The sequence below is a fragment of the Panthera tigris genome, chromosome C2, assembly GCF_018350195.1.
Source record: "Panthera tigris isolate Pti1 chromosome C2, P.tigris_Pti1_mat1.1, whole genome shotgun sequence".
Classification (NCBI taxonomy): domain Eukaryota; kingdom Metazoa; phylum Chordata; class Mammalia; order Carnivora; family Felidae; genus Panthera; species Panthera tigris.
The window spans coordinates 145316149-145331096 of NC_056668.1; the positions used below are offsets into that span (position 1 = coordinate 145316149).

The 14948-nt window shown below is 40.8% G+C and overlaps 1 protein-coding gene across 1 annotated transcript in view; it reads right to left on the bottom strand.

Annotated features, from left to right (window-relative positions):
• Positions 1-609: 609 nt before the first annotated feature.
• The window catches only part of GADL1 (glutamate decarboxylase like 1), a 278233-nt gene continuing 263894 nt past the window's right edge, over positions 610-14948 (bottom strand). The window contains exon 18 of the mRNA XM_042956241.1: positions 610-2424. Within this exon, the coding sequence (XP_042812175.1) occupies positions 2251-2424 (174 nt within the window). The 3' untranslated portion in view covers positions 610-2250. The remainder of the gene's footprint in view (positions 2425-14948) is intronic.

The window sequence follows — 14948 nt, forward strand, 5'->3', positions numbered from 1 at the left end:
TCCTTAATTTTTCTTCAAAATTCTTATTACCACCTGACTTGTCACATATTTACTTGCTGTCTGCCTCAACTAGACTGAAAGCCTCAGAGGAGCGGGCACTTTGTCTCATTCACTGCATATCCCTGGCACCTAGATAGTTGCCCAGGATGTACTAGGCACACCATCTATATGTTCAAGGAGTGAATGAATTACAATTAACCTTTTGTTGGAAAATTATTCTTGACCATTCAGTCAAATACATGATTGGGGGTGGTGCATCTGAATATGTGAAGGATCAAAGAATGGACTTTTTAAAGTATCTGGTAACAGTTATTCTTTTCATTGATCAAGGAACTATCATCTCTCAAGAAAAGGTCCAACGGGAGCTGAGCCATGGCTATCGGGTTCCCGATAGAAGACAAAACAAGAGGCAAATCCCCACTTTGCCATAACTGCTTTTTCCATTTTACTCAAGGTGTTGGCTAAAAAACAGACAGCTTCCAACCGACTCATTCAATCATTTAGCTAAAATCCCAGCGGAACTCAATTCACTTCTAAAATGCATTGAGAAAACCCAGTAAAGAGGAGATGACAGAAATAGAAAAGTCGGTAACATTCAGTGGGCGCTAATGTTGCTTTTTATTTCATGAGACCTGAGTTATTGCAAATATCAATTTCGGGAACATTTTATGTAGACATTAAAACAAAGAAGCAACAAGATATGTAAAACACACATGCGCGCGCACACACACACACACACACACACACACACAAATGGTTATCACCAGAGAATAAAGTGATTCAGAGAAAGATTAAAATATTCTTTGACTGATGGAGATATTGAGAAAGCACACACCCTGAAGCGAAAACATGGAATAGAGCAATAGTACACATCTGCTTTTTACTCTTCAAAATGTAATCAACACAGTTGACGATATCGAATGGAAGCTTATTGAATATGCGAAGTCTAATACTCTTCAATCTTTTTTGCCTCCCAAATCAGAGTTCTAATCAGATTCACAACCTTACCTGTGGAACTCCGCACCCACACCTCTGAATTCTGTTTATTTCTTAGTCAAATAGAATTCTCCTAGAAACCCAGGACCAGGATCAGAGACAGAATTACAATCACTCGCTCCCAAGAGGAACAGAGGAGGTGTCTGCACTGAAAAGGCCTACAATTCCCAGATTCTCTGCCTAATATAAACCACTTAATAGTCTACACTGACGTTTCAAAGCTTGATAAAGGGAATGTTGTATAACCCTGGACTTCATTCTGGTTATTTCCTATATGCAGAGAATAAGATAAGAAATGGGCCCCTCACGCCGAGAGAGATACATAGCTGGAGACATCTGTATCTAATGTCTACTCCAAGCTAATGGCACAAGCGCTTTGGGAAGTGAATTAGTACCATTGCTTTCATTAAAAAGGCCATGCTACAAAGTGTCTGTCCTTATCCTTATCTCTAATTTAAGTAATTTAGAATAGATAACGGTTAATTTTAACTTTTGAGAATAAACATTCAGCTGCATAAAAGATACATCTTTGTAAAGTAAACATCTTAAACAGTTCCTCTGTTCAAAAATATATATACTTCTGATGCCCCTAAACACTTGTGCTACAGATGCCATGGCCGTGTTTTCAAACTGACTCAGGGGTCGCTGAAATATTAGCTATCTCTTTGCTGGCAAAACATCGGAGTTATTATTCAGTCTTCACAAGGTTGCGCTAAGCCACTGGTTTCAGATTTTGCCTTGCCTCAGAATCACCTGGAAAGCTACTTCAAATATAGAATGTTGAGTCGCACTTGAAATATAAAGGGTCTGATTCGGTAGGTCTGGGCGGGGCTGAGAACCTGTATTTCTAACAAGTTCCATGGCAATGCTGATGCTGCCAGTGGAGGGACCACCAATTCGAGAACCACTGCTTTCAACTATTAATTTACATGTTCTTGAAAAGGGCAATCGAAGCTTAGAACCCAGGCCCTCCCTGTGTGGTACTTACTAAATAAACTCTCTTCGAGGCTGTGTCCTAAAGACAACTTTTGAGCAAATCCATTTTTTCACTTCCTCCTTTCTAGCAACACTAGTGCCCAGGCAGCTAAAGAGTCCTTAACACTATTTGCTTAGCATTTCTGCTTTGACAGGCCAGACCAGGCCACCTTTCCTATTTCTCACCAGAAGGGCCACAGTCTCCGTGTCCCCAGATGCCCTGGATCTGAAAGCCTCCCCAGGACAGGACCCGTGCCTCTGGGGAACCAAAAGCCACAGCTACATGTCTCTCCCCAGTAGGTCTATCTCGTCCAGGAGGAAGTCCATGTCCTCCCGGCTCACTTGAGGGCTGATCACCACCTGGCGGAAGAAGTTGACCTTCCCCCGGTGGGGCTGGTAGCCCAGCATCAGGCTTCCCTTCTTCATCATCCGCTCCTTAATGGTTGGGGCCACCTGCACGGGCGAGAGGAGGGAGGCGGTGAAAGACAGAGCGCATTCCTGCTGCATTCCAACCAGGCATCTGATACTCACTGGCATCCACTGTGGACCCCGTTCCCTTGCGCACAACAAGGTCAACGTTCATAATGATCTACTGAGAACTTACAGCATATGAAGGCTGATCCAATGGCTTTAGATCAGTTAATTCATTTAACCTTCACAGTGACTTCATGAGAGAGATACAGATATCCCCATTTTTGGATGAGGAAATTGAGGTACAAGGTGATCAGACAGTCTGAGGTCCCATGTTCAGAAAAAGTCAGTGAAAGAGAAGGTAGCCTCACCTAAGCCCACACTCTGAACCCTAAATCATTAGGCACTGCTGTCTCTTTCAAAACAACCCAGTGTCCCCAGAGAGCACAGACTCAAATGTCTGTATCAAATGTCACATTCCCAACTTTGTCTGAACTAAAAACTCTTCCAGTTCAGGCACGTTTTTATTTTTTTAAGTTTTATTTAAGTTTGAGAGAGAGAGAGAGAGAGAGAGAGTGAGGGGGGAGGAGGAGACAGAAAGAATCCCAAGCAGGCTACAGACAGTCAGTGTGGAGCCTGATGAGGGGTTCAAACTCACAAACCCTGAGATCATGACCTGAGCCGAAATCAAGTTTGGGATGCTTAACTGACTGAGCCACCCAAATGCCCCTCCAGTTCAGGCATCTTAAATAAAGAAAATTAGCCTTGGATGGGAAAACACACACACACACACACACACACACACACACACACACACACACAATAACAGTCTTGCATTGATAGTCTACAAAGGAAAACATGAATACAGATATTATGCACGGTTCTGCTTTGAAGACTAATATTAGTTTATTAATAGTATGCGTGAAACATAAACACTCTTTTATTAAGAGGTGTAAAGGCAGGAATAAAACAGGAAGCCCCTATTTTAAAGATTTCCAGGTAACACAGGGAAAATGGGACCTGATAATCCAACTGTACAAATTTTTCTAAAAGTTTAATGTTTGAAGAAATTAGTCCAATTTAAGAACCAAATGGAAAAATCAGCCCATTTTCATATTGGTAGTGTGACCACCCAAGAACTAGGTTATAAACTTTTAAAAGAGCAAAGCTGCTCTTTGAAATACCAAGTCAAACAATTTAAAAGAGCGCACTCTTCCTGGCTTGGAAAGGCAAGCAAAGGTTTTCCGTTTTCCTTTTAACTGTTTCAGAATTTGAGTGTGTCTACATGAACATATGCTGAAAATATAATGAGTTTATGTTCTCATCTCCTCAGAAAGATGAGACTTACTTAATTCAGAAGGGAAGAAAGCATACATAAATAACACCAAGCATGATGTGCTTTGAAATTCCTTAGGTTAGGGGCAAAATTCTCTGTTCCCGCAAGCCTATTTCAGGGTATGACCATCCCACACCATTCTAGTCTTTTTAAACATACCTATGTTTTGTCAGATATCCCCCTGAAAACAAGCCAAACTACTTTATCTAACATTCAATGTCATCTTGAGCTATTGCAAAGCTTATGGAAAAATTGGGGGTTTTAGACCTCTATTGGCAGGATGTGTTAGACTCACCCACAGAGCCTTCCAGGGGTGTGTAAGGATAATTTTAACTAAGTACTTTTCCCCCGTATGTGCTAATTTTAGAACCTAAATCTTGCATAACGTGGACTACTCTAAGCCTACGACAGCAAAAACAAACATCCATTAAGCAAGCACAACCACATTGCCATTCTAGCAAAGTATTGGTGTTCTCTCACCGTATAATGAGACATGAAAAGAAAATCTATGAGCATGAAAGAAAAAAATATAGAAAAAGAAGATGAAGTCAGAGGTCAAGTTAGTAAAAAAATATGAACGATCAAGTTCTACAGATTGCTGGAAGTATGTCACAAATTTTATCTGAGCTCTTTAGAGATTAGGAAAGCAGGGTTAAATAAACATCATCTCCAATCTCTGCAAAATTTAGTGACAAATGTTCAGTGGATGCTAAAAGGACGCAAGTAGGGAACACTCTACATACCTATGCTCTACGTATATCTGTTTGAAACTCTTAAATATGAATGCTCCAAGCATCCACTGAGTTTTCTTGCCAAGCTCTGTATTTAAGTATCATTTGTTATTGGAATTATAAAAATCTTGTGAAATGATATATAAGCAGATGAAAAGTGAATGCAAAAAAAGAGAGTGCTTTCCATAAAAACTAATTTGAATCCTTTGGAAAGGCTGGATGAAGTTGGGGTGGGGGGGAGGGTTGCTAAACATCCCCGCAAGTCAGGTGCAGGAACAGAACTGGAAAAGCCTTCAAGCAGAATCTAGAGTCTAGACTGATTCTGCACACAGATGGCCACACAGAGGCCACACCCTCACTCTGCTTACAGAAACAGCGGCTGGACAGGACAGATGACTCCTGTAGTTAATGTAAGAACGGTAAAGGCCCTTTGATCATCCGATCCCGACTCAAGAAAAACCTCACTTACTTTTGGAAAGCTTTTAGAAAAAATCCTCATTTGACAGGGAAAAGAAAACAGCAGCCTCCCACCAAAAGATGGGGGAAATAAATACACATAGATATATTTTAAGTTAAAATGTTTAAGTCATGTATGCATCACATTTTCTTGTAGGAGTATTTGCTGTAACTGACCAATCCTCACCACCTTGGGTAGGAGGGTTTCTTGTGTGACTATGGATGTGAATGCGGGCATGTGCATGTAGGTATGTGTGTGTGTGCACACGTGTGTGCACAAGTACATGTACATTACACTTTTTAACCCACCGTTTGTCATTTAGTGCTCTCAAAAACCTTCCTGTTTTGTCACAAAGCAACGAGGAACCATGGTTTGACTCAGGTTCATGACAAAGGTACATTTAGTTTTATTTCAAACAAGTGGCCTCTTGATGTAAATGGAAGGTATGAGGGAAAAATACAATAGCACCATTGCTGATAACTATAGGAAGACGTGGGTCACATAACACAAATATCTGGCCAGGAGAGTCACAGACTATCAGTTTTAGAGCTTATGGATTGTGGTTCTGCCGACTTTTTTTAAAATAAAAATTCCTTTCATATTCATCTCTTTCTTCCTCTTGGTACCCAGGGGCATATAACAGGCTCTGGACTATAGCCAATTTTAAATTTAAAACAGGCATGTTCTTGGCTCAAGCCTGGTCTTCATTGTCTATTCCTGTTTACTTTTCAATAACCCTATTTCCCCCTTCCCAGGAATATTTTATGCCTTCCCTTTGGAGAGCATTAGAATTTGGATCCCAGCTCATAAAGTGTCAGCGGCTCACACGAGGCAATTATCAAAATGAATCTGTCAGTTTTGCCTTTCTTGTGAGCAAACCAAAAATATTCTCTAATGTGTGCAAGAAAGATAAAAGAGGACCCGTCGGCTCTTTTAATATAAAGATATTTTGGGTCTTTACAATTCTTGCCTTTGTAGAATGGGCCTCCGTGGCTAAAGACACATATACATGGGAACCAAACTTCTAAGCCACCTTTTGCCACTGATGTTCAAAATTATAAATAAATGACTATCTATGTGACTCAGAGAACAAACTAAGCAAGGGTTTAGCAGTACAACACTTATTTTATTTATGTGCCCATGCATATATGATTAATTCCTAGAGGTGATTAATCACTCCTAGGCAAGAAGGGAAGATCTCCTTTATCTATGAACGCTTTGCGGGGAAAAGCAAGCCATAAGCCACACCAGGGCCGATACTCACTAAATCTCTGTCGCAAATTATAATTGTAGCAGTGGGACTGGTTTACCCTTGTTGCCAACAAATATTTTACCAACTCTTCACAATCTCCAATGTGCTTTCACATATCTGATTCCCACAAACTCACATTAAAGCTTATTTGAAAGGAACCTGTGTTTTGCAATTTAGAGACCAAGAATGGTCTCATTAACAGCCAGCTTATCATATTTGCACCTAAAAAAAAATCACCTATTTTCTATTTATAAAACTCCACGCACAACCCAATGCTGGATAACCTGGATATTCTCTTTTGCTGATCGAAGCAGAGAAATAGTCCTAATCCGACAGGATGGGATATTCACAGGGGAAAGAAAATATGCACAAACTAAATGTAAGTATCTGCATATCGCCCCTAAATGGAGCATGCATGGAGGAAAGCAATTTGGTAGGAGTGAGATTGCTTTCCAGCTCTCAATTATTTTACTGCTGGTTTTCCTTCAAATTGTAAATCAAATTTTTTTCGCATGCCTCAGTGCCCTGGTCCCTGCATCTTAAGTGGAGGAAGATCCTGACATTTCTATTTGGTTGCACAGAAACTTAATCGACACGTTTCTGTAGGATTGCTGTCCCCCCACCCCCGCCACCTTAAATTATGTTCCAGCAATGATTTAGTCATTTAAGCAGAATTCTGTTGTCACAGTCCTGCAGCATAAAATAGCATTTGATACTTAAAAGTTGCTTAAACCCAAGGGAAAAATAGAAAACGAAACTCTCTCATTCTGGCCAACTACAGTAATTTGATAACAAGTAACTGACCAGACACTAGCATAGCCTTTCAAGAAAATAAAATTTCATGTCCATTAAGTGGTATTTCTTCTTAAAAATTTGTAACATATTTAAGGTTGACAGTAACACATTTTCGATACACAAAGTGTCTCTCAAACTCTGCGAGGAGGAGGTTTATTTTTTCCAATGCATTGCAGAAATACTTTTGTGAAATGCAACAAATGCGAACTATTGATTGAAAATGAATTACTAAATAAAAATGTGGTAAAAGACAGAATAACTACAAGCCCCATTAAAATTTTTTTTTTAATTCAACAGTAAAGTTAATCTGTTAACGTGTCGTCAAAGTTTCTAAGCAGGAGCTCTTGAGTTCCATATTTTTCTTATCGCAGACTGGGAATATTCAGTTCATGGATCTGCAAAGGGCTAGAGATGACCTTTTGAAGTCTCTGCTGCTCTGTTTTAACTCCCTTGGCTCCTTATGGGTATAGATTATGTTAGTTATGAATCTTGATGTTATTTTGCATGTTTATTTACGCCTCTTGCCATGGTCTCCGTGCCATTTTGAATGCTGTCTTGTATTCCATCACAACACTATGCCTTAGTTTACCTAAATCATTTCCCAGTTGTTAAATCTTGGGCCTGCTTCAGTCATAATGGCATTTCAGTGAAACCATGGACCCAATCATGAAACCTCTACATCAGTGTTTCAAAAGCTCGTGCAAAGATTATCATAGTAAATGGCTCAAAACGGTCTAAACTTCAGGACCCACGTACGCCTATTCCCATTATCTGCTGTGCAGGTGAAATCAAGTCACATTTTTTTCACCTGTAGAATACGCAGCATCACAACACCTAGGGTGGCTGTGAAGACAAATCCATAATTAAAAGAGATGATGCTTTTGCAGCTAATATGAGGGACAAATACTATAAGCTTCTACTCTGACTCTAGACAACAATATGACCCAGAGCTTCTAATAAATCCAGACAGACTTGTAGTTTTGCTAAATTCTCCCACAAACCATGAACAAATCAATGCTCCTCAAACTCCAGATTTTTAGAGCTATTGTCTCAATTTCAATTTAATTAACCTACATTCCATTTTCTCCAAGGAAGCAAAGATTCTTTGGAGGTAGGAGGCTAAACTCACAATAATTTGCAGATATTGTGGGTAGAACATACAGTGGGCAGGCAAGCTAATAAACTGAAGAGTAAATTATGAGACTAGTATTGTAATTAACATCTTGTTCTAAGATTACCTTGCCTGAAAGAAACTTATGTCAAATGCGGAAAATTATCTACAATATTTTTCTCTCTACAAAAAGTCACTTGAGGGGCACCTGGGTAGCTCAGTCGGTTGGGTGTCCGACTTTGGCTCAGGTCATGATCTCATGGTTTGTGGGTTCGAGCTCCGCATCAGGCTCTGTGCTGACAGCTCAGAGCCTGGAGCCTGCTTTGGATTCGGTGTCTCCCTCCCTCCCAGCCCCTCCCTCGCTCATGCTGTGTTCCTCTCCCTCTCTCAGAAACAGACATTAAAAAAAGAAAGAAAGAAAGAAAGAAAAAGTCACTTGAAACAGTTTTAAATTTCCCTCTATCTACACTAAACTCCATACCTCCTTGGCCTCTTCTGTATTCCCCACAACAGTTTATGGACATACCGAGACCACACGTCTCCATACAGGGTTAAGCAAAGAAACACTAAGAAAGGAATAAAATGGAGGCTAATGTTCAGCTGCTATACTTGAATGTTAGTTATTTTAGATCTGAGAGACGAACTTTTTTCTTTAAAGGGTTGGCTAGTAACTATTTTAGGTTTTGTTAGCCGTGCAATCTCTGTTGCAAATACTCAACTCCCCCATCACTAGCATGGAAGCAGCTCTAGACAATATGTAAACAAATGAGCAACGCTGTGTTCTGTTAAAACTTTATTTAGGGGACAGGGGCGCCTGGGTGGCTTGTCGGTTGAGCGTCCGACTTCAGCTCAGGTCATGATCTCACGGTCCGTGAGTTCGAGCCCTGCGTCGGGCTCTGTGCTGACAGCTCAGAGCCTGGAGCCTGTTTCGGATTCTGTGTCTCCCTCTCTCTCTGACCCTCCCCTGTTCATGCTCTGTCTCTCTCTGTCTCAAAAATAAATAAACGTTAAAAAAAAATTTAAAAAAAAACACAAAACTTTATTTAGGGACAATGAAATTTAATATATGGTTTCACATATCAGGAAATACTAAGCTGCTCGTGATGACCTTTCAACCAGTTCAAAATGTTAAAGCCATTCGTAGTTCCTGGGCTATAAATCAATAGGTGATGAACTAGATTTGGTTGTGGACATATGAACCGACTCCCTGGTCAAAATGGAAAGATACGTGATGATATGTAAAATCTACCCTTTCAAAGGAAAAAGCGCATAGAAAGTTATATTCATTGGCTTTTTTCTTTGTCTTTTGTTTTGTTTTGTTTTCAGAAATTCTACATTGAGTCAGGAAACGCCAACAGTCTTCTGGACTGTCCTTCTCCAGCAGAGCATGAAACCAGTACCACAGATGGGTGGACAGGCTTTGTCACTCTGACTTTCTTCCAGCAGTTATCCCTGACCAATCCCGAAAAGTAACTTGCTTTATACTTTCTTCTCAAATAATCTGGGTTCCAATACAAAGCCTTGCCAGTAACTAACGTTATACACTTGTCAAAACCCATAGAACTATATACTTTCAGAGGTGAGCTCTATCTGTATGTAAATTTTTAAATTAATAAATGAATTCCTTTAAAAATAAAAGAGGCTCGGGGCGCCTGGGTGGCTCAGTCGGTTGAGCGTCCGACTTCGGCCCAGGTCATGATCTCACGGTTCGTGAGTTCGAGCCCCGTGTCAGGCTCTGTGCTGACAGCTCGGAGCCTGGAGCCTGCTTCGGATTCTGTGTCTCCCTCTCTCTCTGCCCCTGCCCAGCTCGCACTCTGTCTCTGTCAAAAATAAGTTAAAAAAAAAAAAAACTAAAAAAAATTAAAAAAAAAAAAGAGAGGCTCTAAGGAGACACAGAGCTATAAGAGGTTAGGCAAATAACTTTAATTCCCAAAGCCCAGTTTCCTCATCTCTAGGCAGGAGATGATAATAGGATAGTGTCCCTTCATTCAACTGATAAAATATGGAATATGATACTATAGTGCAGCATGTAATGCGAACAGATGGCACATGATGAAGATTAATACTCTTATTCAAACAAAGTCTAGAGCACAAACTCTAGAAAGGAAACGGAGGTCTAAATTGGGATGTTTCTTTCCAGTTCTGTCACTCACTGCATGTCCTTAAGCAAATCACGTAATTTCCCCGTAGCCCTGAAATGAGAAGGGTCATGGTAACCACTTTTGGGTGCCCAAGATAAAACTATTTTGGACACAGTGGCACTTGAAGTTTTTCTTCATGGTGAGCAGTGCGGCCTAATGGAAACCGACTGGCTCAAAGTTTTTATAGAGGCTCTACAGCACATTAGATCAAACATTTAAATGTACCCACCGTGCTTATTAAATGTGATTCACACATGATAATGTAAGATTTCAGGTAAGTTGTGGGTGACTAAGCTAACATAATCTTTTGTTTGATGTCTGATTTTCCACTTTCTTTTTTGCATGTTGAGGCGATTTTTAAAAAACAGCAAATATTTTTATATATCCCTGTACAATTCCTCTGTCCCCGCCCTAATTTTTCCTGATGGCTAAATAAACTGGAGTTTACTGAGTGACCAATTTTCCTGTTTCCTCAGGACAGATCAATTTATGCCTGTAATTATCAATACATGCCTTTCATTATCATAAGTGAGTCTAGATGCTGAGTTATAGGTTTAGAATAACCATACATAAACCAAGAGGCTAGTTTAGACTGACCTGGGACCTAATTCCTGAAATTCGATGTGGCTTTGGACCAACATTTAACTCCTCTGGGACTCACCTTCTTCTGTCAAGACCTGATAATCCCTTGTAGGATTGTCAGGTGGACTGAATGAAATAATACATATGAATGCACCAAGAATAGAATCTGGCACCTTCTAGACACTAGTATTATTAGTTTCTTAAAATGAATTTGTTTTTAATCAATTTACATTCATACCTGGTCTTTTATCACATTCTTTCATTATCATCTCTTGAGAGATGAGCATTTGAAAGTTATGTGAAAACACGATTTATCATTTATTCTTTCTCCCCAAAGCATCTAAACTGTATTTAAATAATTCTGAGATGTTGTGAGTTAGGAGTTTTAGAAATTAAATCTCGCACCTCATGTATGCCACTTCTGTATTAATCTTCCATTTAAGTTCCAAGTTTTTCCCAACATTTAGCAAAGTAAACTTCTTTTTCTTTTAAAAAGTAACACAGTAGTTGAGCATCTTGGCAGTTTGGTGGTGGGGGTGGGCAGTGGGCAGGGAAAGAAGCTTTCCACTGAAATGTATTGTGGGCAGGGATGAGTTTCTATTGTATGTTAGAAATTTCCACGTGTCGTCTAAGTATTTTGCAGGAAGCAGAAATACTTTCTAAGTAAAAATTTACTTCTTCTTTGGACACGTGGAAAAGTCGTAAACTGAAAAGGTCATCTGTCCCCATATCCATGAGCTTGTGCCCAAAACTGTACGGTCTCCTTGTGCTGTCCCACCACTTATATTTTTATCAAAGGAAGACCAAAGAGAAGTATTAGGTGTTCCCCAAATGTGTCTGGAGATACAAATCAACTGGATCAGGGGGTCCCAATCCAGAGCATCTGAATTTGAATCTCAGTGTGTTAGACCTGGTCGTCTTCATATTTACCAGGCACTTCAAATGCTTGTTATCATGACGCAAGTTTGAGAACACGGCGAATGACAGTCCTTTACCTAGGACCCCGGGAGAGGTGATGATGGGATGAGAGGTGAGAGATGTTTGGGACCAGAAAAACAACTTTAAGAGAGGAGGGGAGAGGAGATTGGGAATCTCCCCTTCCTGAATTTCTTTTGTCAATTTTATAATAAAATAAGACTTAGCTGGCAGGAGATACTGTGATCCTGAAAAATAAAAAAATAAAGAAATAATAAGCCAGTCTCCTTCAAAGAAATTGCTGGCCAACTTTTCTATTAATCGTAAAACCTGATAAAGTGTTCAGAACACTTAACCGTGGCCCAGGAAACAATAAAGCTCTTTGTCTTGATTGCTAGGAGAATCAACTTGCCTCTTTCTATATATTTTCTGCCATTCCTTACCTGTCCAATTCTCTTCTTACTCCTGCACACAACACTCACTCATTCCCCTGGTATCTGCCCCCCTATAATTTAGATCTGAGTTACATTGGTATAAGTCTCCCGAGCTTAAATTATGTAAAATTGGTGGCCGATAGCCCATGAAATCAGATACATCTAAAGGATCATTTAAGCTTGGCAGAACATGGAGAAATAGGCCACACTTAGAGTGGACGTACCTTTTTTCAAATATGGATTTTTATCCCTATTTTCCTCCAGAGTATATCTCAAAATCAGACTTGCACAAAATGAAAAAGTGTTTCGACTTCAAAGCACTGTCCTGTTCATGCCCTTTCCGATACAGAGGAGCTAAGCCACGAAAACAGAGTTTAGAATCCTGGAAAGGCCGAAGGACACAGTTAGCTTCACATTTGGTGTTTACAACGTGGAAATGACAATGACGGCAATTCCAATAAACCTAATGTCAGTCATATATTCAAGGCAGCTGAAATGAACAGTCATAAAAATAAACCAAACTGAACTGAAAGCGTTAGCTGAAGAATGGACACAATAAACGTTTTACACACTCTATAAAGCAAAAACTTAATCCTCAATTGTGTCACAGGAGCCATGAGAGCTAATAGCTGCTCGGTAACTGTTGTGGGCCAACCCCCAACTTTTCGCCCATTTTGGGAGATCCCTGTCTTGTTCCTTAATTTGACAAGTTATTCGGTAATTCTTTCCTTAAAATGACAGCCACCCTGGGGTCCTATCACCTCGCTAGGGGCTTTTGTGTCTAAGTGTTTTGGATTGCTTGCCAAGACTCTCTGCATTTCACGTCTGAAGGTCAAGGGTGCTCAACACCTCCCAGTGCTTCAACTAAACCTGCCCAAGGAAGAGTCACGTTGCCCAAAATGCCAACGATGCCCCTGTTGAGAAACATGGATCATGAGCCCCTTGTGCTCCAGGGATACCTCCCACACTCTATCTTGACACCTCCGGGTCCTTTTGGTTTCTCTCAAGAGTTCTGACCCTTGCTTTGGTCCAGAACACAGGACTCAACTGATGACTCGGCAAAGGGAATGGGATCTTCAGAGGCCAACAGTACTTTCTGTTGGCTCCCTTAAGCCCTTTTTATTTTAATTTTTTCCTGCTTTACTGAGGTATAATTGACAATGAAAAACTGTGTGTAATTACAGTGTACAATGTGACTTTCTGCTGTACATATACATTGTGAAGGGATGGCCCAAAGATTCTTAACATACTCCAAGAGTATCACCCCATGCGAGAGGATAAAATGAGTATCGTCCAGGTTTCTCCCTAGGTCCTCTGGGCGGCGGTCCATATTTCTAAATGCTGCATCTGGCAGGGCAGGGACACAGCTTGGAAGCCTCCAGCTAGTTCCAGCACGACTGCCTTCTAGAGCCAGGGGCTCAGACTCACCAGCTTTTTGCGACAGGGAGGTACATTCATATCCTTCCCACACACTCATGAGGTAAGGAGCGCCCAGTACGCCTTCTAAAGTGGATGAGAGTCTGATTCCTTTCCCAACGGGTTTTCCCAGGGTAACTTTCCCTGAGAAGTCTTTTCCCCTTGGACAACTGGCAAAGGGCAACTGGCAGCTGAAATTCTGTCTTCTGACTCAGCCATTACCAACAAGCCTCTAACTGCCAGTGAGGCTGTTTGAGGCATAAATGCCAAACCCCTACCCAGCGGCAGCACAGGCACAGATGTGGGAGGCGGTCCTGTGTTGGCACAGTGATTATTTTAAGGTGCAGAACCTGCATTTAGGCTCAGGAGGCTAAGCTTCCTGAATTGCAGAATTATGGGCTTTTAGAGTAGATTCTGGGCCTGAGTAAAACAGGAAGTGATCCCATGATGTTACACTGCTCTGAACTGAGAGACATCCTACTCTGCCCAGCTTGCCGACACGTCCGAATTATGCCTCGGTGAGGTGCTCACTGGCCCGAACCCACCTACCTGCAGCCACTCCCCTGTATCCTCATCTCGCTTAGAGGTTGTTTTGTTTTGTTTGCACTGATATTTGCTTCTGGAGTAAATTGAAATCCAAATTGTCTTTTTGACCTTTTCTGGTTTGGTAGAGTACAGCTGTCCACTGACCACCCCCAAGTTAGCTACACACCCAAGATACACTCTCACCTCTTCCTATGGCTTGTCTTTGCATGTCTATTTATAAGTGCTTTGCATATCATTTCACCGCACTTAATTTACCGAGCTCTAGTGTATCCTAAAATGCCTGGTGTTTCGACCTCAGAGGCAAAACCCGAACTTTTAAAGACAGATGTTTTATGTACCTCACTTTTCTTTCTTTCTTTCTTTACTAAATCAAAGAGAGCTACCATGAGGGTATTTAAAAATAATGATTGTTCCTGTATTACTCATAAAAATATTGAGAAAATAAGTGTTATGTTCCTTGCTGAAATCTTTATAAATGCTCCTAAAGGATTTTTTTTTTTTTTTACAATTAGTGCTGTAAATAGCAAGCAACAGCTTTTAACAGCAATCCAGACCGCTTACTTAAGTAACAAAATGCTTTAGGTTTGCACATTTTGTGCAAATTAACAAAAGTGATTATGCATTCTTCCTTATGGAGCTCACTCAACACTCTTCAAGTGCTTAAAATTGGACGTTGCCTCTTCCTCAAAGTCATGGTGGTCCGGTTGGTTCCAGGGGGCTACAGGCTAGAGAGGGCTGCAGAAGGGGAGCAGGGATGTCAGAGGGGCAGGAAGAAGGCCCAGAGCAGACAGGGCCCTTCTTGGCCTAAAGCAAGCCCCACCTTAGCTGTCTTTAATATATTAGAGTTCTA